This window comes from Uloborus diversus, chromosome 6, assembly GCF_026930045.1.
Source record: "Uloborus diversus isolate 005 chromosome 6, Udiv.v.3.1, whole genome shotgun sequence".
Lineage (NCBI taxonomy): Eukaryota > Metazoa > Arthropoda > Arachnida > Araneae > Uloboridae > Uloborus > Uloborus diversus.
In genome coordinates this window covers 24659090-24686215 of record NC_072736.1, presented here as the reverse complement: position 1 = coordinate 24686215, position 27126 = coordinate 24659090, and the positions used below count along the sequence as shown (strand labels likewise).

Genomic DNA, 27126 nt, shown 5'->3' with positions numbered 1-27126 from the left:
CGATTCATCGCAGTGGAAAATAAAATCGAAGAGAAATTTGAAGAAAAATTAAGTTCCGTTGAAGGCCGATGCAATGCTGTAGAAAATAAACTGGAAGAAGAAGATAGAAAATTTCATCAACTTAAAGAAGACATCTTTAAAGACCTGGAAAGGAGATTGGCGACCGCGGAAAGCAGCTCTGTACAGTTTGGCGCTCCCACATCGGTTGCTCGACCGTCCATTAAACTTGCCACTTTTGATGGGAAAACTTCGTGGCAGGTTTACAAAACTCAGTTCATGATAGTGGCGGAAGCGAACGGATGGGACTCTGCTACCAAGGCCTGCCATCTTGCAGCATCCCTGAGAGGTGATGCAGCGGACATTCTTCAGACCCTTCCGGACGGCCAGCGCCTGGATTTCGCCGCCCTCACATCTGCGTTGGAGCTTCGCTTCGGTGAGAAGTGCCAGAAAGATTTCAGCCGACTCCAGTTGAAGTCCCGTTTCCAGAAAACCGGGGAAACCCTGCAAGAGCTCGCGGCGGACATCGAGAGACTGTCTCATCTTGCTTTTTGCGACTGTCCTGCGGATGTTCGGGACAACCTGGCACTCAACTACTACATCGACGGGGTTCGAGATCCGGAAATCCAGAAAGCTCTACGGATGGCGGATGTCAAAGACCTGAGTTCTGCTGTTGTGTATGCGATGAAGTTGGAGGCCGCCCAGCAAGCAACCCGCAAAGATCGCCATTCAGTCCGCGGCGTGAAAACTGATGAGTCTGATCCGGTTTCGTCACGCTTTGCTGAACTGGAAAAGCAAATAAAAGAAATTGCAGGACTCCTCAAAAGGACTTCGGCTCCCAAGTACCAAAATGGACAATCACTTAAGTGCTGGAAATGTGGCGGCGAGGGTCACTTACGAAGAAACTGTGAAGCTCGCCAAGAAACCAGAGGGAAGAGCACCTCTCCCTCCCAGGTCCAGGAAATCTAAGCCATGGCAATCTCGCGGGGCGGAGGTCGCCAAATTGGAATGAGCCCCATCTTAAAGTTTTCCAGATTTCATCGACGAGTGGCGGCAGTAATGGACTGTTTGTTTACGCATACGTGAACGGGTTTCCCTGCGAACTGATTATTGACACTGGAGCCAATGTTACAATCATTAGAACAGATGTGGCTCGTCAATTTGGACTCAACATTCTATGGACGCCGCCCTGTGTTACCCTCCAAACTGTGACAGGTGACAAGATCGAGATTGAAGGTAAAGTAAACTTAGAAATTGTGTTTGGAAATGCCACTTACCATCATACGGCATTCGTTGCTGCTATCACAGACCCCTTCATTCTCGGATTGGACTTTTTAAAGAAGTATGACTTCAACCTTGACTTCAAGACTAACGAGCTGCACTCGACGAGAGAAGACATAGCAGTCTTTCCCGCAGAAAGTGATGTAAAATCCGCTCATCAAATAATTGCCCAAACAGATTTGTCAATTCCCTCAAGGTCAGAATCATTAATACCCGGCTCCATTGAAGAAAGCAATAGTTTTCGATTTGGACTCATTGAATCCCCCAACTTAAGCAATAACCCAAAAGGAGTGCTGGTAGCATCTACGCTTGTGGACCTTTCTAAAGATGTAATTCCTGTGAGAGTCGCCAACGTGAGTGAAAGGTCAAGGAATATCCGGAAAGGTGAAGTGTTAGCAACTTGTACTCCAGTAAACTGCATCATTAGAAGAATCAATTCCCCCGAGACTGTGTCTTCTGAGTCCTTGACATCGAAGTTAATTGGGAGTGCACCATTAACGAAAGATCAAAGAACTGCTGCGGAACAATTGGTGGACGACTTCAAGCATCTGTTTTCATCTACATCGGAGGATGTGGGCAGGACGAATTTAACGCAGCATCGGATCTACACTGGAGAACACCCCCCTATTAAACAGCATCCAAGACGACTACCGTTCGCCAAGAAGGAAGAGGTTGAGACCCTCCTGAAAGAGATGAAGGAGAATGATGTTATCGAACCTTCATCCAGTCCTTGGGCTTCTCCCATCGTCTTAGTCCGAAAGAAAGATGGCTCCACCAGATTTTGTGTCGATTACCGACGACTGAATGAAATCACCAAGAAAGACAGTTACCCTCTTCCACGGATAGACGACACCTTGGACACTCTTTCCGGACACAAGTGGTTTTCGACCCTGGACTTGAAGAGCGGCTACTGGCAGGTTGAGATACACCCTGATGACCGAGAGAAGACAGCGTTTACAACTGGACAAGGCTTATGGCAGTTTAAAGTGATGCCCTTCGGCCTCTGCAATGCACCAGCTACGTTCGAGCGTCTTATGGAGACAGTATTAAGAGGACTCTCTTACGAATCCTGTCTGGTCTACTTAGACGATATCATCATCGTGGGACGCAGCTTTGAAGAACATCTGGCAAATCTTAGGAAGGTGCTGCAAAGGCTTAAGGAAGCCAATCTGAAGTTAAGCCCGTCCAAATGTAATTTGTTCCGCCGGGAAGTGAACTATCTTGGTCATATCATCTCTTCTGAGGGTGTGCAAACCGATCCAGAGAAGGTATCTGCGGTCAAGAGTTGGAGTCGTCCCGAAAACATCCATCAGCTGCGAAGTTTCCTGGGGCTCTGCACGTACTACAGGAAGTTTGTAAAGGGTTTTTCCAACATCGCACGACCTTTGCATAAGCTGACGGAGAGCAAGCAAAAGTTTGAATGGTCCAAAGAATGCGAAGCTGCATTTCTACGACTGAAGGAGGCTTTAACATCAACGCCTATCCTCGCCTATCCTCAGCCTGAAAAACCCTTCATCCTGGACACTGATGCGAGCAATGGGGGCATCGGAGCTGTTTTGTCCCAAGAAATTGACGGAAATGAACATGTCATCGCTTACTGGAGCAAATGCTTATCAAAGTCGGAGCGAAATTACTGCGTCACCAGAAAGGAGTTACTGGCCATAGTGAAAGCTGTAGAACACTTCCATCATTACCTCTACGGCCGAAAATTTCTGCTTCGGACAGATCATGCCTCGTTAACTTGGCTTTTGAACTTCAAGAATCCAGAAGGCCAGATAGCCAGATGGATACAGCGGCTCCAGGAATATGACATGGAGATCAAGCATCGAAAAGGGTTATCTCACGGTAATGCTGACGCTTTATCAAGGAGACCCTGTCCTGAGAACTGCCACTATTGTTCCCGAATCGAGAAACAGTATGGAACGACTAGCCCTACCGCCTATCAGGTGACAGTGACTCCAACATCATCAGAACCTGATCCATGGAGTGATGACCAAGTTCGAAAAGATCAACTTGAAGACCCCGACATAAAACCAATTTTAGAGTTCATGGAAAGTGACAGTCGACGCCCTAGCTGGCAGGACGTTTCCATCTTCAGTCCTGCAACAAAAAGATACTGGGCTTTATGGAACTCACTCCATTTACGGAACGGCGTGCTACACCGGAAATGGGAACCTGACGACGGCAAGACATCTAGGTGGCAGTTACTACTTCCCCGATCAAGGATTTCAGATGTTCTGAAAGAAATACATAGTAGTGCGACTGGAGGACATTTTGGTGTCTTGAAAACCCTCAATAAAGTTCGGGAGCGCTTCTTCTGGAGCAAGGCGAAGGATGACGTGGAGAAGTGGTGCCATTCTTGTGACGCCTGTGCTGCTCGTAAAGGACCGAAGAAGAGAAGCAGAGGGAAGCTACATCTGTACAACGTTGGAGCTCCTTTCGAACGAATTGGGATCGACATCCTGGGTCCTCTACCAAAAACTGCTGATGGGAACAAATACATTCTCGTTTCCATCGACTACTTCACCAAATGGCCGGAAGCATATCCCATTCCAGATCAAGAGGCTACCACCGTAGCAGAGACTCTAGTCCAACATTGGATCTCGAGATATGGAACACCTTTGCAGATTCATTCCGATCAAGGGAGGAATTTCATCTCTGCTGTGTTTAAGGGCCTATGTCAAATTTTCGGAATTGAGAAAACTAGGACAACACCACTACACCCACAATCGGACGGCGTGGTGGAGAGATTTAACCGCACAATCCTAAATAATCTCTCGCTTATGGTCTCCAGAAATCAACAGGATTGGGACAAGAAGCTACCTTTGTTCCTGCTGGCCTACCGCAGTGCTGTCCACGAGACTACCGGATATGCCCCATCTCAGATGCTCTTCGGACGAGAGCTTCGGCTACCTTGTGATCTCGTCTTCGGTCGTCCTCCGGATGCGCCTGCATCGCCTGAGGAGTACATCCAGGATCTCCAGGCCCGGTTGGAAGACGTTCATAACTTCGCACGAGAGCGAATCAACATCGCGGCGGAGAAGATGAAGACCCGATACGACACAAGGTCTACTGGACATGAATTCAACGAAGGCGACAAGGTTTGGTTATGGAATCCCATCCGACGGAAAGGTCTTTCACCCAAATTACAGTCGCATTGGGATGGACCCTACAAAGTCGTTAACCGACTAAATGACGTCGTAGTGAGGATCCAAAAATCACCTAATGCAAAACCTAGGGTTGTACATTATGATCGGTTAGCCCCATACTATGGCCATAGTTCATGAGTATTACGTAAACAACCATGGTTGATAACATAAAAGTGGTAGATAATTTTTGCTTTTAATGTTTAGTAATATTTCTTGTTATTATTGTGTTTTCTGTATCTGTTAGTTATTAATTAATGTGTATATTTGTAAACTTGTGATAGAAGTTTGGCACCCTTTCTGGGGATTGTACTGCCCGGGACGTGCAGTCCTTGGGAAGGGGGCAATGTTACAAATTCTGTAAATAGTAATTATTGTAGTAACGTAACCTGTAAATAGTTTCCCGTAATGAATATACAACCCTTTAACATATGGCTAAAGTATACAACCCCCTATTCTTTTTTTTCTTATTTCATTCACTGATTTTATCAATTTAAGTGTAGTTGTAAAACGGTCTACGCATTTCTGGAAGCGTGTGGAATATTTGAGAGATTTCTTTCGGTGTATTTAAGCCGTTAGCGATGGATAAACAGTTAGTTTCGATTGAGAATTTGCGCTGAGTGTGTATTAGCTCTGTTTATAGCGAGGCATTTCGCTGTGTTGTTTTCGTATTTGGAAGTAAATACGTGTGTAAACGTTGAGTTTACGGTGTTGTGTGCTAATTGCTTAATTGCTGATGAATAATTTCGCAGTTGTTGAAGATCTTTCCTGTACATAGTGTAAATAAATTTCCTGTGTTTTTATCAAGAACTGTGTTTTCATTTCAAGAAAGCGGAAGTCGCACCGAATCCGTTACATTACCTTTTACTACGTATCTGGTGTACACACGCTTGAGGGGGCAGAAGGCTGCCAAATTTTTTTATCTAAAACAACTAAAAGACAGAAATTTATCTCAGCATGTCCCGGAACCTATTCCTTTCCTTTTTCGTAGAAAGGGGTGTTTTAAAACTGCGTTTTAGAACTTCAATTCGGTAGTAATTCCGGAGAATATTTCTAAACTCCCAACCCCTAACATGACCAAAGGTCGTCTTAAATTACATTTTTGGAACTTCAATTTCAAAAAATTAGCGTCTTTAAGACTTAAATCTTTCAAAATGCCAGGAGGAAGGCTTGCAAACTGCTCCTCCTATAAAACATCACCAAATATTGTCTAAAATTGCGTTTTTGAAACTTCAATTCTGAAAAGTCTTCAGGGTGGAAATTTGAACTCCACTCCTTTCCTTAACATCGTCAAAGATGCCTACAATTGCGTTTTGAAATTCAATTTGGAAAAATTGCCAGTACAGTGTCCCTCTAGTGAGAGGTGATCGCCTCCATCGCCCCTGCCTTGTTTCCGTAAATGTCTACTATTGACGTTAATTAAACTATCGAAGAAATCCATGCAATATTTGTACTAATCTTTTTGAAAATATGAAATGAATAGATTAGAGGTGCGTGAATCAGTGTTCCGTAATTAAAGTTTACTTTTGATTTTCCTTAAATTTTTCAGCTGACTTTGTTTATAAAGTACTACAGTTCAAAATGTCGCTGAGTTTCTTTATTTTCGTGGAGTGAAATTATTCCTTGAAATTTTTTAGCGGAGTGAAATTTATTTTGGAGCATCGAAATACATTAAAACCGTGCGGAGGCGAGGGGGGAGGGGTGAAATTCCCCTAAAAAATTTTGCAGCAGACCTTTGTTTTACGCGGGAGTTACGTTCCGCTAAAATTCACGTAAATTAAGATTTAATAGTTGGGTTAAAGGGGTTAGAGTTCATAGAATAAGCAAATGTTTCATTCTAGTAATAGATAAATGTATTATGAGTTTAATTGGTAATTATATCGATACATATGCCCGGCGTGCAGGGGTGTGCACAGAAATTTTGGGGCCCGTCACAAATGACTTCTCCGGGCCCCCTCTATATTGTTTACCCCTATATTTCACCCCTAGTTTTAAAAATATTGGGCCCCCTTCAGACTTGAGCCCGGGTCAACAGGTGTCCCTCCCCCTCCTCTCGCCTGTGCACGCCCCTGCTGGCGTGTATAAATAAAACATGAATATACTTGTGTTTATAAAAAAAAAGAGCTGATTCTGGTAGTCTTTTGGCAGTCATTTATTATTTTTTTCTGGCAGTTTTTTGTAGGGCATTAACGCGTCCATGATTAGTTGCGTCATTTCCATGACGGGATCTTCTTTCACTAGCAAATCAGGATGATCCTTTGCCAGGGCCGTCTTAAGGGTGGGGGGGGGGGGGCGAGCGGGGCAATCGCCCTGGGCGCCAAGAAATGAGGGGGTGTCGCAAGGTGCCCCTCGTTTCGACGGAACACGACGACATTCACACGAAATGAGGGGCGCCTTGCGGTGCCCCTCGTGGTATAAAATACCCCGATTGGGGCGTATAAATGCCCCGAGAGGGCGCTTTGTGGCGCCCTCCCATTTCGTGTATCATAGATACAAAGTCATAAACACACAAAATACAGAATCATTGCAATGATTCTCTATTTTTTCCTATTACACGAAAATATTCCTCTCTCTTAGTCTCTGAAACATTCGTTTCCTTCGTATTATTGAAGCAGATACAATTTCTGAGACTATAACAATTTAGGATCAAACAAAAGGCACGTCTCCTTTGTCTAGTTCCCACCAAAGCTTGAATTCTGCCTCTGCGTGCAGTGAGGTAACCATAAAAAAAAAATTTAAGGGGGCATATTGGAAAAACAAAAAACAAAAAAATTATTATTTTTTGATTAGATATGAAAAAAAGTCAAAAGCTATCCGCTCAAAAATTTGAAACTTTTAGTTTTAAAAACGCAATTTTAATAGTTTAGTTTTTTGTAAGTGTCGTTTAAAAAACCCATTGCTTGTGATAGTAAAGAAAGGCGGCGTGGGGACCTTTGCACGAATAATCTGTTATACTCAAGTCTTAAAACGCAAATTTTAAGGCCATATTTTGTAATTTTAGAGACAGTGATTTTTTAAAATTAGAGCTCCAAAAACGCAGTTCTGAGCGATTTTCGATGTTGTTGAGTATTTGTAGGCTTCTCCCTTAAAACTTACAAATATTTGAGGCAAAAGAATAACATCTTTGTTTATACATACATGAACGCTGGTATTAAGCTGGTACAGTTAAAACTAAAAAACTCGGAAAGAATCATTGGATGAGTCCAGATCGAAATTTAATTTTGATGTAATTTGCTTCGACAAATATATTTTCTATATTTATAATGAACAAATTATTTATTCGTGTTCTTAGTTTGATCAATATGAACAACCAATTCAGTTTTAATTGTTTGTTTTTATCTTGTGGGCTAACATTTTACTAGATAAATATTTGGACTTATAACATTTCCATTTTTCGAAAAGTTTTTAAGGCATTATTGTTTTACAAATATTAGTCCCAACGTGTCCCAAGTGCCATCTGCTGCCGGCCTCCCCGCAACACCTACTGGATTGCTTGGGGCTCACTCTTGAGGATGTCCGCGACAACCCACTCCTGGTGCTCGACTTTGCGAGGGTGCATGGAATTATGGATTTGATCTAGCTGTCGCTAGATCCTGAAGGATTGGACACAACAACAACAACAACAACACAAATATTAGAAACAGATACTTTACTTGTGTTTTAATTTGTATTATGCATAGCCGTCTGATCGTTCTGTTTATCAATATGTAAAAAATTTAAGTATGTAATATGCTCTGATGTTATAACTAACTTTGATTTTTCTGTGTGTATAGGGGGGGGGCGCCAGGAAACTTTCGCCTCGGGCGCCGTCAGCTCTTCGGAAGGTCCTGTCCTTTGCCATTCTCAAGGAATGGCTCAGAATTTTCAATGTGATAGGCCTTTGGGTTGGGTGTCATCGATGTTGGTATCCTCGTTGCTTTCGTTCTACTTTGTCACTTCTAAAAGCTCTCCTTCTAGTGAGCTCAGAATTGTGTGAATTTAATAACTTTTCTTCTAAAAAAGCTCTAGAACCAATCGCAAAAAATGTCTCCAGTGGCTCTAACTCGCTTATCAGCATCCCAAAATGCAGTTTATTACGTGCTAACTTCATTTTAACGATGTCATAAATATTAACAATTAAAAATTAATGACCTGTGTATGTACATAAATATTAGTTTATTATCATATAAGGATGATTTTCTTTTCAAAAACAATAGAAAATTTGTCAACCATTTTTTCTCTTACACTAAAAAAATGGATGATTTTCTTTTCAAAAACAATAGAAAATTTGTCAACCATTTTTTCTCTTACACTAAAAAAAATGGATGATTTTCTTTTCAAAAACAATAGAAAATTTGTCAACCATTTTTTCTCTTACACTAAAAAAAATGTTTTTGTTTTGTGGTGGAATACGAATGTCTAATGTAAAATATACAAGTTTTGTTAATTGATTTAAAAAAGTTGAAAATACTTTTACTAAGAAATATAACCTTTTCCTCTGTTTTGTCAATTTTCACTTTTGTCAAGTGTCAAGCAACTTTTTTTTTCAATATATATTTTTTCAGGAGACAAAAGGAATACTGCTATGCGTCTGAATGAGCGATCTAACCAGACGCAATATAACGAGGGGTGTACTGTAATTTACATTGACGGTTGTTTGGTCTAAGTAAGAAGTATTGCCCGTCCAGATTGTCTAAGCTCCCAATGAGAGCGAATAAGTCTCTGGATTCCGCAGCTTTGCAGGAATTGCAAGCGAGTGACATGCTTGGTACTTGCAATTCTGTCTTAGCTTTGGTCCTAGTTGCAATAATGCTTTAGGAGCTTTCTTGGTAAATTGGGAGGGCGCCAAGTTACTACTTAAAACCTACTTATGTTTTCTCTGAAGTTTTCAGAATTTCAGAAACATGACTGGCTTTGAAAAGAGACATTTCTGTATTGTTTAGAAAGATTTAGGATGATTTCGGGAAGGTTACTGACTTTTAACGGAAAACGTTCCTGTTTTTTTTTTTTTTTTTCTCTCTTTTTTTTTTTTTGCAAGAAATGTTACTGGCAGAAATTGGACACATCAGCTGACCATTATTTTCCAGGAACGTTTCTAAATCGGATTTTATAGTGTGTGTTCGGCCTCATGTCCAGACATAGTCAGTTTCTGGACAAAGTAAACAACAAAAAACATGTTCTTCCACATCACAGGACAAGCCAAGTGTGCTCTTGCTGTAAAATTTATTTATTGTACAAAAGCCCCACATTCGCCCTTAAACCATTCTCGAGCTCTCCAGAACTTTTTAACAGTGTCCATTAATAGCGTTAGCACAATACTACTTTCTAAATGCTAAGAAATTCTGCCAATATTCCATCAGGAGAGCACAGCAGAGTGATAGAAGTTTTTTCATAACCCTGGGTGCACCAAGAGCAGGCCTGCTACATCGAGTTGCAATTCAAAATACGTGAATTCCCAAATGGAAAAAAAAATGCATGAAGCCTACTTTCATATAACTAAAGAAAAACTGAACTTTTAAAATAATGAACCTAAGAACCACAATTTTTTTTTTTTCTGAACTCAACGATTTTTCATCCTGGCACATTCTTATTTCATCCATTTCACTAACACTTTCAAACTATATTTCAAGAAATATGATCTCAGATAAGAATGGAATATAATTGAAATGAAATTTTTTTAATAGTTTTAAAGAGCGTTTTTGTGTTTTACCTTTCCCCTATTCCAATTGCTCAAGAGCAAAGTGAAATTATTTACAAAAACTAATTTTACTAAAAAATTCTCAAAAAAAAAAAAAAAAACTTTCGTCTTATGGGGTATTGAGTGATACTTGAGGTTTGAGCGCGATTACACAACTCATGGCAGTTTTTTTTTTCTTTTTTTGAAATTTTATTTTATTATTATTTTTTTTTTAAAGGTTGTGATTATTTCATCCCTGTGTTTTTATCTGATTTCCTCCCCCCTCCCCCCCCAGTTTGTGGAGAAACAGAAAATTTAGAAATGAAGTCAGGGCCGCCAACCGCCAAGGCGGGCCATTTGTTAGGTTGATCACCGGGCCCCCTCCTCCCCATAAAACCTGTCAAATTTATACTGCTCCGATTCCAAGCCGTGCCCCCTCAAGGAATGAGCCCCTAGTTTCCGACTAGGCTAACATGGCCTCTCGTCGGCCCTGAATGAAGTCCATGGAAAATGCATTTTTTTTCTCCATCGTTAATAAAACAAAACCACGCGTCGAATCCCGCTTCAACCAACGCTTGTTTATATTTCCCTCTAACATTCGCTCCATTCTCCCCATACAGATTCGAAAGAATCCTCCTGCGCCTGCGCAAGACGTCATCCCTCCGCTCCGATCAAATCATTAAATTCATCTCGAGGTGGCAGACGATCCGAAAGACCGTGCCCGATGGGAGGCAACCTGAGCAAGGCGCTCTCCGTGCTCCAAAAGAAAGGGGACCCGGAATGGACCGAGGCAGTCCCTGCCCCCTTGGAGGACCCTCCGACGCCCCCTGCGACGGACCCTCGCCTTCCCCTGACCGCCAGGCAGCTCTTCAACATCACCAAATCTTGGAAAGGAATTGCCAGGGCCATGGAACCCACGGGGATTACTATGTTTGTGAGGTAAGGTATGATTCGAAATAAGTGGTCGTTGGTCGGATTCGTGTTTTACACCTAAAAACCGCTATTTCAAACTACATGATTATATATTTTATTTATATTATCTTTCAAAAATGTGTTTATTATATTTTATTTGATTTTGAATTTTACATCTAAAATCCGCGAAACTTGTCTTTTTAGAGGAACTAACTTTTAAAGAATTATTAGTTGACATTTACAATTTCACACACAATCAGGGGCGTGCACAGGGGGGGGAGGGACACCTGTTGGCCCGGGCCTGAGCCTGAAGGAGGTCCAATAGTTTTAAAACTTGGGGTGAAATATAGGGGTAAAGAATATGGAGGAGGGCCCGGAAAAGTCATTTGTAACGGGCCTCAAAATTTCTGTGTACGCCCCTGTACGCAATCGTCATTTTTTCCTGTCTAATTGTATATGTCATGTTTATAGTATATAACACTGGACAAAAGTATTGCAAATTTGAGGCATTTGTTTCAAGCATGAGACCCCCTAAACATTCCCCCCCCCCCCCCACTTCAACTGATACTTTTGTTTGTGTCAAAATGTAAAATTAGTGTAAAGACATGATTACGTTATTGAACACAAGCAGTCATTTAACGTCATAAAAATATAATATTAAAAAGTTGTTCAGGATATCAAAAATTGGAATCCGTTTTTTCTCCCTTCAAATAGAGTGCTATAAAGGTACAATTTCCGGTTTCATTGAACGAAAGAAAAGAAAAAAGTGAGTGCAATTGAATCGAAGAACATAATGTTTTGATGCCGCCTCTCGTTTGATGACGCTAGCCGCTCTTTTAGGCATGGCATGGAATCCACGAGGTTTTGCAACTCTGCTTTCGCTATCCCCCCCCTTCCCCCCCATGGTGCGAAACTTCACTTATTATTTCCTTAAACTTATTTTCTACAGTTGCACTTGAGAAAATCAGTTCAATTTTAGAAGTACTACTTTTTGGTGGCTTAGGTTGAAAAAAAAACTTCTCAAACTTGCCTTGGTGTACATGCCTTATTTTTGGCTATTAAAATTCAAATTTTTGACATCGGCTTTTGACAGTGCAGTGTCCATTGCAGGGAACTGCGAGAATATTTATGAAATTCTGGATTGTATCCACACAGTTTCTAAGTTACTACACTGCATTGATTTCTTGTGAGGGCCGGATTTGGAAGTTTTTACTCTTACTTACTTTTCATCACCCACTTAATTATGAAACACGGAAAAAAAAGAACTTCTCAAACTTGCCTTGGTGTACATGCCTTATTTTTGGCTATTAAAATTCAAATTTTTGACATCGGCTTTTGACAGTGCAGTGTCCATTGCAGGGAACTGCGAGAATATTTATGAAATTATAATAATGCAATAAAAAATAAATTAATAAATTAATAAAAATATTTAAAAAATAAATAAATAAAATAAAAAAGAGTTGATAGCGGTGTCATACTTTACTTTTTACTCTTACTTACTTTTCATCACCCACTTAATTATGAAACACGGAAAGAAAAAACTTCTCAAACTTGCCTTGGTGTACATGCCTTATTTTTGGCTATTAAAATTCAAATTTTTGACATCGGCTTTTGACAGTGCAGTGTCCATTGCAGGGAACTGCGAGAATATTTATGAAATTCTGAATTGTATCCAGTTTCTAAGTTACTACACTGCATTGATTTCTTGTGCTCAGGGCCGGATTTGGAAGTGTGGAAGCCCCGGGGCAACGAAGGAGTGGAGGCCCCTAATCAGGGTTCGAAAAGATCATCATATTTTCGAAAATATCCGATACTTTGATATATATCCGAATATTTTGATATACATGTATATATCCGATATTTTCGACCCGTCAAAGTTAGGATATTTCGTAAAAATTTTACTGTGGGGGCTCCTTTGTTGTGGAGGCCCCGGGGCAGTAGCCCCGCCTGCCCTCCCCTAAATCCGGCCCTGGAAATGTGAATTTTTAACTTTCTACTTCCTTTTATATTGTGAAGGAAGTATTGTATTAGCAAAAAATTTTTCACTCAAATATCGTTCTAAATTTCCATTTCGCTCACCCCCGAAGAAATATTTTTTCAGTCCGACTGCGCGTGCATTTGTACCTAAGAACGTATGTATGCACGAAATATTCATTTCGACGATTCCCGAGTTAATTAACACGAGTTTTCTCGTGACGTATGTACGTACGTATCTCGTATAACTCAAAAACGGAATGCTGTAGAAAGTGAAATTTGGTATGTAGACTCTTAGTGGGGTCTAGTTGCGCACCTTCCCTTTTGGTTGCATTCGGATGTTCCGAATGGGGTCTTTTTCGCCCTTTTGGGGAAAATCAGTGTTAATTTCAATGTAAACTCAAGTGATGTAATAATTTGACGAGCACTTGATGATATATCGCCAAGATTTTGGTCGCCAAGTTTTGTCTCTAACTTGGCTATATATCGCCAAGTTGGCATCAAATTTGACGATTTTTTTTTTTTTTTTTTTTGAATCTGGTTTGAACTTGACGCTATTGGCGATGTTTAGAGCGTTATCCATTGAATCAAGCCAAAATTGCCGATATTGGAAAAAATAATCTTTGTAAAACTCTTTTTTTACATCGATTCGCGACAAACTAGGAGTGAAAATATTTAAAGTGTTCCCTTGCTTACTCCAAGGTACTATTATCAGTGGTGTTCCCATAGGGTACACTCCATATACGCTGTATACTCTCAAACATTTTTTAGACACATAGTGTATTCCCTCAAGCTTCAAAAATTTTCATATTATGCCATATCTATATATATATAAATGAATGTTTGTCTGTATGTCATCCTTCATCCATGAACTCAAAAACTACCCGGCAGATTTGGCTGAAACTTTCACCGTTTGTTATTTTTGGTACTGGGAATGTTTATAGACCAGTTGGAAAAAAATCCGATGGATAGTTCCTTTTTTATTCCAATTTAAGTCACAATCCATTGGATAAATACGAATAAAATTATCGGCTGCAGAAATTAATTCGCGTGAAAGATCTCATTGATAAGAAGTTAGCTGTTGCCATTTTTCTTGAGTTCGAACAAATAAATTCTTTCTTTATTGTTTTATGGCTTCTCATGCAACGGGGGGGATTTAAAACTTTTTCTATTTGATATTTTTAGCGATTGATTGATCTTGCAAACTGCGTGAGTACAAAATTTGAGTATAGTCACGGCTTCACTTGATACCAGGACCGATTATTATGAAAATTGCTATATATATGTATTTTTCCACGGAGAAGGTGCATAATATGCTCATTGAAGCCACTCGCCACCAGGTGGCACTGCAGAGTAGCAACTTCTGCCCCGTTCAACCGATTGTCATGAAAATCAGTATAATGATGTATTTTTTTGTTGGCGTAGCAACGCGCGTCGGGTACAGCTAGTTATGTATATGATCGCATACACATATTGTGCGTACAGGATTACTGGGAGTATACCCTGGGAAAAATTGATGGGAACATCACTGACTATTATCGTAAAATTGGTCCAAAAAAATGTGGTGCACACATCTGCTCGTTTTTCTGAAGAAACTGACATTGAATTCCTGCATTTAAATCTCTCGTTGTGCTGTGAATACTCAACTGACCGTACCACCTTGGCTTTATTTGTTACTATCAAATTACTGCAACACAAAACACGCTAAAGCAGGGTTTGGTTTAAACCAAAACCATAAATTTTCTTTCACAAAAGAATTTATTCAACAAGAAAGTGAATATTTAAAAAAAAAAACATAACTTGAACATAATTATACTGTCACACAATGTTTTGTGGATATGTATATAGTTTATATCTTATCTTGCTTGCGATTTTAGAAAAAGGTAGTTAATAGATTGATAAAAAATCTTAAAGATAGCCACAAAATAGTAATAATAATAATAATAATTACAACAACAATAATAGCAATAACTAAAAGAAATATTTTTTATACATCGTCTGTGGTGGGGAATGCTACATGCAGACGATAATTGAATTGATTCCTCCCTACATGTAACAAGAGAGAGAGACACGTTATTTGTCACATTGTACGTTATTTCTCTACAGACGTTCTCCTTTTGTTAGTATTGACCCTGAAAACAGATGCGACATCGCAAAATCAGGAAATAAATCAGTAAAAGACTGACATTCCTGCTTCATTAAATCTTACGCGCAGTCATTCTTGAACAATACGTCGCAGTTTGTTGATGTTTGTTGTTCATATATATATATATATATCGTTAAACATTTGTAGAATTTCATAAAAATTTTTCTAATGGGGGTCGTTTCCAAAATTTTAAAAGTATTTTTTTTTCTGAAAAAGCATGTTTAAAAATATAGGATCTGACCATTTTTTAAATAATTTGTTCAAGTTTAATATTTTGAAAAAATTACTTAAATCGGTGTGCTTTCATTGTTTACGTTTATGTCGTGTGACATCGCAAATGATGAAATGCCATTCAGTGTTGCCATTCACGGAGAAAAATATTTAATTCGCATCTTTACTCACGTGTATTGGCAACGATAGGGTTGATAGCAAGCGTAGAGCGCAATATTTAATTCGCTTCTTGATTATCATAACGTGGAAACGCGAAAGAAAGATGCTCCAAATTGCATCATTTGTGACCTCATAAAGACCACACCTTGTTTTTAAAATCGGACATTTTAAAAAATTAATTATAAAATAACTGTTGTGAAAATGAAAGTAATTTCTGGGTCCATGTTAATTTTTTTACTCATTCTATCAATTTCAGTGAGTAAAAGTAGTACTTTTGACTGAAGGAAACAACCCCATTGTGGGTATTTTTTTGGTCAGTCTCAAAATAGACCTTTTACAGAACTCAAGGACAGGCAAACGGATTCGGAGCAAAATTACTTACATTTATTTCATCTTCATAGCAATTTTCTCAAATGCTTTTTATTTCTTTTATTTATTACGTAATTTTCGTGCTTTCAACTTCGTGCTAAGGGACTGTCCGCAATGATGTCATGCTAAGGGGTCTAAGGTCTCTTAACCTTCAAAATTTTCAATTTTCTGGAAAAAATATATGTTATGCATAATTTAATTCTGAACAATTTAATACCTTATTTATTACCATACGCAAAAAACGTTTCAAGTTATCGTGAAAATGCGTAAACTTTCCCCATAGAGATTTATGTTTACAGCAGTTGTTTAAGCCTCTTTTTCTCAAGTGCCGGTTTCTCGTTTTGCGCGCATGATATCTTAGAAAGTTTCTTATGTATTTCCGTGAAACTTTTCACGCGTGTTTGTCTGGCTTATTTTTATGATCTGAACCTAAATTTTAACTAAAAATAAAAGTTAATATTAAAAAAAATAAATATTTTCCCCCAAAATTTTGGAAAATTTTGACATTAACTTATAAAATTTCAAAAACAAATTAAATCATTGAAAAAAAACAAATAAATTTAGGTTCAGATTATAAAAATAAACCGGAAAAGCATGCGCAAAATGTTTTACGGAAATATATAAGAAATTTTTTGAGATATCATGCGCGCAAAATGAGAAACCCGAGAAAACGCAACCCGAGAAAAAGACGCTTAAACAGCTGCTTTTAACATAAATCTCTATGGGGAAAGTATACGCATTTTCACGATAAGTTGAAAAGTTTTTTGCGTATGGTAATAAGTAAGGTATCAAATTGTTCAGAATTAAACTATGCATAACATATATTTTTTCCAGAAAATTGAAAATTTTGAAGGTTAAGAGACCTTAAAGGGGATTAACATTTGGAAAGTCCGCGAAATTGGAAGTTTGCGACAAAGGGAAGGTTGGGGTAACAAGAGGTGTGACATCACTTTTTTTTACAAAGTATGTCGATGAAAAATAGTCTGACGTGTGACAAAGGGAGTGGAGTGGGTAAAGTGAAGTGTGACAAGTTACAGGTTGGGGGGGGGGATAGCACGAAAAATGACCTCAGTCTTTTTTCGCAAAGTATGTTCAGCAAAAAATATTGTGACATGTGAAAAGGAGAGAGGAAGGGGAATTGAGAAGTATGACAGTGTGACAAGGGTGTGGTAACAAGGAATCTGACATCACTCATTTTTTACGAAGCATGTTGATGAAAAATAGTGTGGCATGTGAAAAGAGGAGAGAAGGGGTAAAGTGAAATGTGGCACTTTGTGACAAGAGGGTCACAAAAATTTTCAAAAGGGTGACATCATTTATGTAGTATACACCCAAAGCTGATATTCGCTCTTCATTCGTTTTTTATGCTGGTTCGTTCACCAATTGCGTCTTTTCTTTTGAAAAGAGATTCAAAAAATGGAAATAGTGTATATTTTTCGAAATAGCAAACTTTTGAGAGAATTAGAATTTACCTGGAGAAATATGAATGGTTGTTGCCGTTTGATTTCGATATGAGCTACTGCTTTTGGCAAGGAAAATTTTCATGTCATTTTGACATGCAATAGTGACATCTACCGCGTGTCTGTTAGGGACTGAGATGGAATGATTTAGATGATTCTGGATTGGAAAATTGGTTTAAAGTGTCCACTTGTGATGTAGCAATTGATAAGGATAAGATGCTTTCACTGAAGCCCTCTATCACTAGTACAACGACAGCTTCTTTCCTGTCTGTTTCGGAAAATCTTCAAATAAGCTTATCTGACTTCCTTTTCTCTAGGCATGTTGAAATTTTGAAATGCAGCTATAAATATTATAACATTTTGCTTATTTCAATGAAAGAATTAAAAAAAATAATTTAAATAGAGTATGGAAAATTATTAATCTATAATAGTCATAATTCCATTCAAGTATCCTTATTTTGTCAGTATAGGTCTTTAAAAATTATTTTATTATCATTTGCATCAACAGAAGAATTGTAATTAAATTTAATTCAATTTATAATTACATCACTATAAATCAGGGTTGGCAAAAACCCGGGTTTTTTAAAAAAAGCCCATGGACCCAGGGTTTTTTGGTTTTTTTTAAATAAAACCCAAAGAAAAAACAACTGAAGCTGGGTTTTTTAAAAGAAATGTGGGTTTTTTTTGTCTTTTTTTAGGGAAAATGTGGGGTACTTGTAGCATATTGTAGCGTAAGTATATGGACAAAGCACAAAAATTGTCTTGGGGGGGAAAAAAAAGCTGGAAAATTCAGCGTTTTCTGAAGAAAAGTATAAAAGATGACGAAACCCACGAATGGTGAAGTTTCAGGTTTTTTAGTTTCCATAATTACCAACAGTTAAGGCAAATTTACTTCTCGAGTGATAAAATCTATTGTTTGTTTGTTTGTTTTTAATTGCTACCTACATTTTTTTTTTTTTTTTTTGCATTTTACTTTATTGTATTTCATTTTGTTATGCAAAACTACTGTAGATCCTCAAGTAGTTTAAATCCCTTTTTACTGAATTCCAGCTTAATCAAGACATTTCTTTGAATTTTATGTTGCCTGTTTTTCTATTTCTGTGTACGGAGTAAGAAATATTAAACTTTTTCGCAAGATAAAGAAAAAAATGCTGTACATCCTATTCTGTTTTCTATCCGACCGTTTGTAAAAATCTGTTAATTTCTAAAAAGAAAAATATACCTTGTTTATTCGAGATTTGTGACGTGTTGGTTTGCAGAAAATAATTCACATGAAAGCCTTTTAGCTAGAGTAGTTTCCTCGGTACATTCTACAAATATTGAGAAAATCGGACGTGACAGGACTTAATCAAGATAATTTGAGTTATTTATAGAGACCAGTGAAAGAAAAAAGTTAAACATATTTATTTAAAATATTTGAAGTATTTTTTTAATGCTTTTAAGAGTTAAGAAATACTATTAAAGTTCGAAATTCATTTTTTATGTTCACTGTCTGTGGTGAAGAACAAATAAAAAAGAAGTTTAACTTGTGAAAGTATTTAAATTAATTAATTTTTTTGAAAACAACTTAGAAAATTTTAAAAAACCCAAAAGTGGGTTGAATAATGGGTTTTTTAAAATGGGTTTTTTCAAAAAAAAAAACAAAAAAAAAACCATTGGGTCCAACCCAATTGGGTCCAATCTGGCCAACCCTGCTATAAATATAAAGTACCAAAGGAGCAGTGACATACGAAGTAATATTGTCTTACTGTTCCCTCATTGAAGTATAGAATACTCAGTTGGTCCAGACAAAAAAAATTTGAATATTTTTTTTTTTAATTTCAATACTATTAACTGCTCTTTTTAAATTATTATTAACTGCACTTTTTTAATTACTTTCTTTTTCTTTTTTTGGCACTAAGCATTTTACAAGCAGTCAAAAGAAACAGAAATTGCGATTTTTTTCTTTTTTCTTTTATTATTATCGTTTTATTATTTATTTATTCATTATTTATTTATTTAATTATCTTTATATATATATATATATATATATATATATATATATATATATATATATATATATACACGAAGGGATGGCGTATTGAATTAAAAACAAAAAGCATCATTCTACCGTCGAAATGATCATTAATTAATAGGTTAATATAAGATTTAAAACACCAGTCTTTAAAGTTTGTCTAACAGTTTAGAAACAATGCAAATACTTATTTTAGTTCGATGGGTTAAAATTACGATAACTCGATAACATGGTTACTTTTCGTACACCAGATTTGAAAGCAACCTCTTTCCGAAAGTATTGCTCATAGTATGTCAACTTGACTTTTAAAAAGTTTCATCAGGCTGGACATAAGCGGCTGGTGCACCAAAAAAGTGGGAGGTCAAAATAATTGTAGGGGTTTGGGGGCGTGGCCCTTGAAGCTGATTTTTTTGTCTTTACTAATAATAAAGCTGAAAGTCTCTCTGTCAGGATCTCTCTCTCTCTCTGTCCGGATCTCTATCTCTCAGGATCTCTGTCTGTCAGGATCTCTGTGACACGCATAACGCCTAGACCTTTCGGCCGATTTTCATGAAACTTGGCACAAAGTTAGTTTGTAGCATGGGGGTGTGCACCTCGAAGTGATTTTTCGAAAATTCAATGTGATTCTTTTTCTATTCCAATTTTAAGAACAAAATTATCATAAGATGGACGAGTAAATTACGAAATTATCATAACGTGGAAACGTAACATGGGCACCAGCCAATTGGCGAGAAAATTCACCATACATTATTTGTAAATATACAAGCGAACCAAAAGACCTTTTAATTTTCTATTACGGGCAAATCCGTGCGGGTACCTCTAGTATGAAATAAGATGAGAAAAGTGTATTTATATTCGGAACATTTCGTTTTTATTTTCGTGAAGAAAACCAATCTACCCTATAAAAAATCATTTTTTCAATCGATCATTAATTTTTAATTCTGAAAAGGGAGAGGCCCCTTTACTTTTGGAAGTGAGGGGGTGGTTGCCATCCTTGCTCTCCCCCCTCCCCCATCCCCCGTTAGAACCGCATGTGAGGCTGGAAATATCTAAAGGAAAAATAAATTGCTGTTGTTTCACTGTACTACTCTTTCCCTATATCTGGCATACTACTACGACAGTACAGGCTTAACTGTATTAAGTTTTGTGACAGATTGCTGCTACTCGTAAAGTTACAGACGATGTTGAAATTTATCCCACGTGAAGTTGTACCTCGGTCAGGGGTGCCCACAGGGGGATATTATGACGCAAGTTGCGACATCAAAATTTGGGTGAGAGGGGGGATTTTTCAATTTTTTTATTTCTTGAAACTTATTTACGGATTAATTTTTATTTAAAAACTACTTGTTTTATTTCATTTCTTTTTTTTAATTTTATTTTGTCTTAATTATTTATTTTGTGTGTGTGTGTGTGTGTATGTCATTTGCGTAGCACAAAACTTTTCTTATAAAATTATAACTATACGATAAAAAATAAATTAATAAATTAATAAAAATATTTTAAAAAAATAAATAAATAAAATAAAAAAGAGTTGATAGCGGTCTTTTACTTCACTTTTTACTCTTACTTACTTTCCATTAGCCACTTAATTATGAAACACGGAAGCCTTTGTGCACAGACGCATATTCCAAACATTTTTAATCTTTTTAAGCACACATAAAGGAGCTTTAATGGTAGCAAACAGATGTTTAAAAGTATCAAGTTGTCTGCTCATCAGCGACGGAAGAAAGATGACCTCAAAGAATGATTAGAATGCCTTTCGTGTTTCTTTTTTCACCAGGCGTCGAGTTCTTTTTAAAATCTGCATGTATATGGATTCTCTGAAGAATTTAAACAGTTACGGCAGTAGCGTCAATACGGGAGGGGGGGGGGGCAGAGCGTGATGCTTTATGATCAGTTTAGACTTTCTGATGACGATAAAATCACGATCTAGCGAACTTTAACTATGTCACATTGAAAAATAGGGGAATGACCTGACCGAATTTGAAGTACCCACCTTGTTATATAGATAATATAATAATGTAGGACGAGTTTAACGACTAGCTTCCAAATAGTCACTTCAGAAAGATTGGATGATGCAATAAACTGTGTACATTGCTGTTGATTTATCTTGTAAAACGAAAAATAGAAAACTAATATCGTAATCTCGCCCAGCAGAGCGCAGCTTTGAACCTTCTACAGTTTCATTCGAAGTGAAAAATACCAAAAAAATATGAAGTGGTGCCAACAAGACTATACTATGTTCATGAAGAAGATAGATCAATAGTAAACAAACAGAAGGTTTTCCACTTTAGGAGCTGTCCAGTGTCCATTCTTGATATCACGCTTTTTTCAACAAATCTGAACTTCTACTCCCACTGTAAGACAAAGTGTAACACTTCATCTTACCCCCTTCCCTCCTCTTGTCACATGTCACGCTGCTTTTTATAAGAATATTTTCACAATTTTTCTAATGTCACACTTCTTGTTTACCCGCTACTTGTTTCAAACTGTCAAAACTTCAGGAACCTCCCCCCTTCTCTCCTCAAAGCGTGACATCATTTGTGAACTATCCCTTGCCACGTTTTTGTAGATTTTCTCTGCAATTAAAAAAAAGTAAACTAATAGTATTCGCGTTCACCGTCTGCTTGGCACCACTTTGTCCTTGTTCAAGTCAAACACGCGATTAACGTCGCAAAATTGCGCATACGACTAGTCTATCTTTCCCGTGAATGCACAGTATAGTATGCTGGTATTTGCATCTTTCAAAATCTATTTATCGATAGTGGTCATTTTCTTTTCTTTGAAAAATCCTCTAATTCAGTGTTTATCTGCGAATTTCGGTTCAAAAATAAATATCACAGCCTTTCTTAATTTATTTATTAAGTAGAACCCTTTTTAATGCCTACTTTTTTTTTTGTGAAACCCCTGATTTTTCTTCAGTAATATAAATTAAATGCAATGTTTGCAAAATGCTTTATTTGCAATAAAAATTGAAATTATTTAAATCAATATTTCGTCACTTCAGAGCAACAATCGGATATCTTATTGTTATTTTTGGGATTAAATGCCTTACTGTTGCTCTGAAGCGCGACGATTTATTGTTTTGAAAAAAAAAAAAAACTTCGAAAAATATCTTTAAAAAAGAACGCAACTTATCTTTAACTTTGAGCAACTCATTCAAACAAAAGTTGAATGAGAGAGAACAAATTTTGCTATGGCAGACAAACCTGATGTTTTTCTGAATAAAAGTTGAATTATCATGTCACGTGTATCACATCAAGTAGTCTTGATGTGATACACGTTTGAAACAAGTAGTATTCCAGTACCGACGTTACTTTAAATTTTGGTTGCAAAAATGATTTAGATGTTGATGATTCATATCCTTATATTGACATAGTCGACCGTCGTACTTTGACAATAAATGGGTCTAAAATCCACATTGTACTTTGATATTTTATCTACTGTTTATTAAAAAATACTAATTAAAAGCTGCAGCCAAACGAAATTGTATAATCTTTAAGCGATGAATTTTAATTGAAAGAATTCAAGTTTTGTGGGACCATTGCATTAAGTGTTTTCCATAAGGGGCCCCCACAAGAGATTATGGCACGAGTTGCGCCACCAAAATTTTGGGGGTGGGGGGGGGGGGGGGGGGGAGTTTTTAAGTTTTTTATTTATTCATTTAAATTTATTTATTGTTTTATTTTTAATCTAAATTATTAATTTTATTTCATTTTATTTTATTTTGTTTATTTTTCATTTCATTTAGTTCTTTGGTTTGTGTGTGTGTGTTTGTGCATGTCATTAAAAGCCAGAACTTTTCTAATGAAATAATAATATTGTAATAATAATTAAAAATAAATAAATTAAAAATATTTTTTAAAAGAATAAGTAAATTTAAAAAAGAGCTAAAAATAAAAAAGGGAAAGAGGGTTGAAAAAAGTGGAGACTGGTTCCATTGAACTTGGGGGGGGGGGGGGGGACATCCCTGTTTTCCATGGAACCCTGAAACTCCACACAGAACACAATTTAAGAAACGCTGTCTCTATTAACTTACACGGAGTACCTAGATCACTTTTTAATTCTTTATCTGTTAAGGATCCTGAAACATAAAACAATTCACGCATCAATCCATGCATTTTCTGTCGAACAGTAGTGTACTTTATTCTTAGCTTACGAATTACAGCTTAATAAAGACTTATTATCACACTTGTAAGAGATGAAAAACTTCCCAAAGAAGGAGCTCTTTTCTTGTGTCTCAAACATAATTAAATGCAACTAAAGCTTTCATCTAATAATTGCTCTGGAAGCAAAAGTTCAAAGCCATAATTAACTACTTTTGTTGTTGATGATTTGCTAGAATCGCTTCCGATGTGGCGTTCTTTTATAATTGGATACATTTGTAGTTTCAAAAAGGAAAAGAAAAAAAAAAAAAAGAATTCGTTTAAACTTATGCGCAACCATTGATTTTCGTCTGCATACATTTTTGAAACTTTTTAAAAACTTTTTTTTAGCTCTCTTCAACAACTAATGTGCAGATTAAAATTTTGCCGTCCTGTTTTTGAAGAGTTAGTCATATTTTCAGTGTTACTTTTCTCGTTATATGTTACCTATTGGTTTATATATACACTAGCTGCGTTGCCCGGCTTTGCCCGGTCTACCTTGAAAAAAAAAAGCATTGAAGTATCTTCAGTAACCAGGAAATGAAAGAAAAAAAAACCATCATGCAAAATTTTCTCGCCAAACAATGACGACAGATACTAAAATACTTTTAAGAAATGAAAATAAAAGGATTTAAAAGGCGTAACCATGGAAACACAAAATAAAATAAGTTTAAGAATTGAAAATGAGAAAGATGGAAATCAACAATGGATTCAAAAAGCGTTACCGTGGAAACGCAAAATAAAATGGTTAAGAACTTGAATAGAGAACAGATTTTTGAACTTCGTTTAACTCGCTTGTAACTTTTTTTGTAACGGAGATAGAGGGTTAAACTTTCGACCTTAGGTCGAGTTAGATCTGGAGTAAAAAAAGCAGCTCTTTCCAATGCTGTCAAAAAGAAAACTGCGGGACAATTCCTTCACTTTTTATTGACGGATTTAATGAATAAAGTATTGCCTAAATTTCATCTAAGCCTAAAAAAAAATCGAGCTAAAAACGTAAAATACTCCCGCCGCAATTAAGTTAGAGCATTGGAACAAATTGCGTAGAACGCGGAAAATTCCTCCCTTTCCAACGATATATAATATTACTATTTGCGAGTAATTTTTCACCCCCATATTCGGGAATTTATGTGAAAATTGGGCCTAAATTGGAATAAAAAAAGAACTATTCATTGAATTGTTGTCGAACTTTTCTGCAAACCTTCTCAGGACTTAAAGGAACAAACTGTGAAAATTTCAGCGAAATCGGCCGGGTAGTTCTCGAGTTTTGCGAGTTCAAATATACAGACGCTTTTTGGAGACTTCATTTTATACTATGTAGAGACTACATGTATATACAGTGGCTTCCAAAAATGTTCGTACACTTGGAATTTTTTTAGTAAAACCAAAATAACTCAAAGCTGAATTCGAATATAAAGTCCAATATTTTTTCACATCATTCCTATGTCATTCTAAATATAACCCATTGGTTTTTTTCAAAATATTGACGGATCTTCTTTTTGAAATGGGTCAGAAAACGAAGAGACAGAGAAATAACACGCCACAAAAGTCATCGTACACTTAAATATTTTCGAATAAATTCATGATTAAAATTATCATATGCCGTTTTATTAATATTTTTGCATTGTGTTGACCCTTATAAGTCATTTGGCTTTAATTTTTGGTTTATTTATTCCATAATATATTGCTTATTACTGTAAAATGGTTGGTATTCGTAAAAAACCGCAAACGCCATTCAAAATTTGAATTTTTTTCCCACAGTAGTGGTAAATTGGTTTGAAATGTCTCTAAATTAGTTAATTTATTTGTTTGTATAGTAAAGTGCTTGATAAAATGCTTTATAGAAAGGAATCGGACCGAAAACTAGGTAAGAAAAGATCAACCGGCAAAGTTGACAAAATGTGATCGTAGATTTAAAGTTAAAAATTTTTTGAAAAATACACATTTTAGTACTGTAAAAGTTTCTGCAGAGTAAAATGAAACATTTTACATTTACTTTTCACCTAAAATTGTTCGCCAAGTTCTTTGATTAGCTGGATTAAATGGGACCTCTTCCCGCAGAAATTTTCTTGGTCGTGCGAAAAACAGAAAGCTTACGCTTTTCGTCCCAAATCAATGATAAATAAGCTAAAAACAGTTTAGAATCATGTCTTACTTACAGATAAAAATTAATTTAACATTTTTAGTTAAATTGTTGTATAACTGTAAGTAGAAGAAAAAATTAGGAACTTAATCTTAAGAACTTAGTTGGATCAGTTAATCAGGACGGTGAAGGTGTTTTAGTGTGAGGGTGCATATCAGCATCAGGACTTGGTAGTTTGTAATTTTTTGATGAAATAATGAATCATGCTGTTCCTTTAAATATTTTAAAAACCAATTTTGAACTCTTAGCCAAAAATTTGGTTATTGAAAACAACTTTGTTTTTTATCAAGATAACGATAAGAAGCACACGGTTTTCAACGTTTGCGTCTAGTGCCTCGAAAATTGTCCTAAAATTTAGAAAATACCCCCTCAATCTCCAGATTGTAACTTAATGTAACGTATTCAGAGATATCTGGAGGCTAGATTACGAAAATAGGGCTTTAAAATGAAAATAGAGCTAGAAATAGTAATACTCGAAGTGTGGTATAACACTTACTCAGAAATTACGCTAAAAAAAGAAAGAAAGAATGAAATCTATTCCCAGATGCTTAAAAGGTGTTATGAATACTGTATGATATTCTACTAATTAATAACTTAATCAAAAGTTAGATTAGTCAATAATATACAGTAAAATCCCTCTAATACGGACACTATCGGGACAATTTTTTTTGTCCGCAGTAGAGAGGTGTCCGCAGAACAGGGGTTTAATAATGTTATTTGCATTGGAACTGGGGAATTAAAAATTGTCCGCATAAGAGGGGTTTCCGCCTTTGAGGGGTGTCCGTTAGGAGGGGTTTCACTGTATAGACATTTTATAAAGTGTACGAAGACTTTTGTGAGATAAAATTTCTGGCACTTTTCGGTTTTTGATTTTTAAAAAATTAAGTTTTAATATTTTTTAAATACTTTTCATGCAGTTTTGTTAAAAATTGATCATAGATCTTATAATTAAATACCTATTCCGAAATATTAATTCTAACCAATAATTTGGGGCCTATTTCGTTGAAAGTCGTAGGTGTACGAAGACTTTTGGGAGCCACTGTATAAACTAGTAGGTAAAGTATTTCAAAAATTCCCATTTTTACGGATTTCTCGAGAAATAAAAGAACAATTCCTCTGTAATTTTTTTTCACATGAAAAGTATAGTCTAGCTGTCATTTTCCAATAACAATTCAGTCTGTTATTCATTTAGGGGACCAGCAACAAATTGAGGAAACAAAAAAGTGTTTTTGATCATTTTTCATTGTAAATAGCTGGGAATAAAATATAAATTTCAGAAATAAGTTTAAAAATCTATCAAAATTTTATTTTTATATTTTCGTGAAAGTATCTCTTATACTCACGGAGATATAAGCATTTCTTTCAAAAATGCTTTTTTTTTTTTTTGAAGGTTTTCGGCTCATATCAGACAGAGTTTTTCATCAGACGTTACTAAACTTTCAGAATATTTGACAACATATCAGAGAAACATAATAATAAAATTTTAAGTTTAA

General features: G+C 36.5%; 1 protein-coding gene across 1 annotated transcript in view; it reads left to right on the top strand.

Annotated features, from left to right (window-relative positions):
- The first annotated feature begins 10804 nt into the window (after positions 1-10804).
- Positions 10805-27126, top strand: part of LOC129223791 (neuroglobin-like) — a 276469-nt gene continuing 260147 nt past the window's right edge. The window contains exon 1 of the mRNA XM_054858148.1: positions 10805-11019. Within this exon, the coding sequence (XP_054714123.1) occupies positions 10805-11019 (215 nt within the window). The remainder of the gene's footprint in view (positions 11020-27126) is intronic.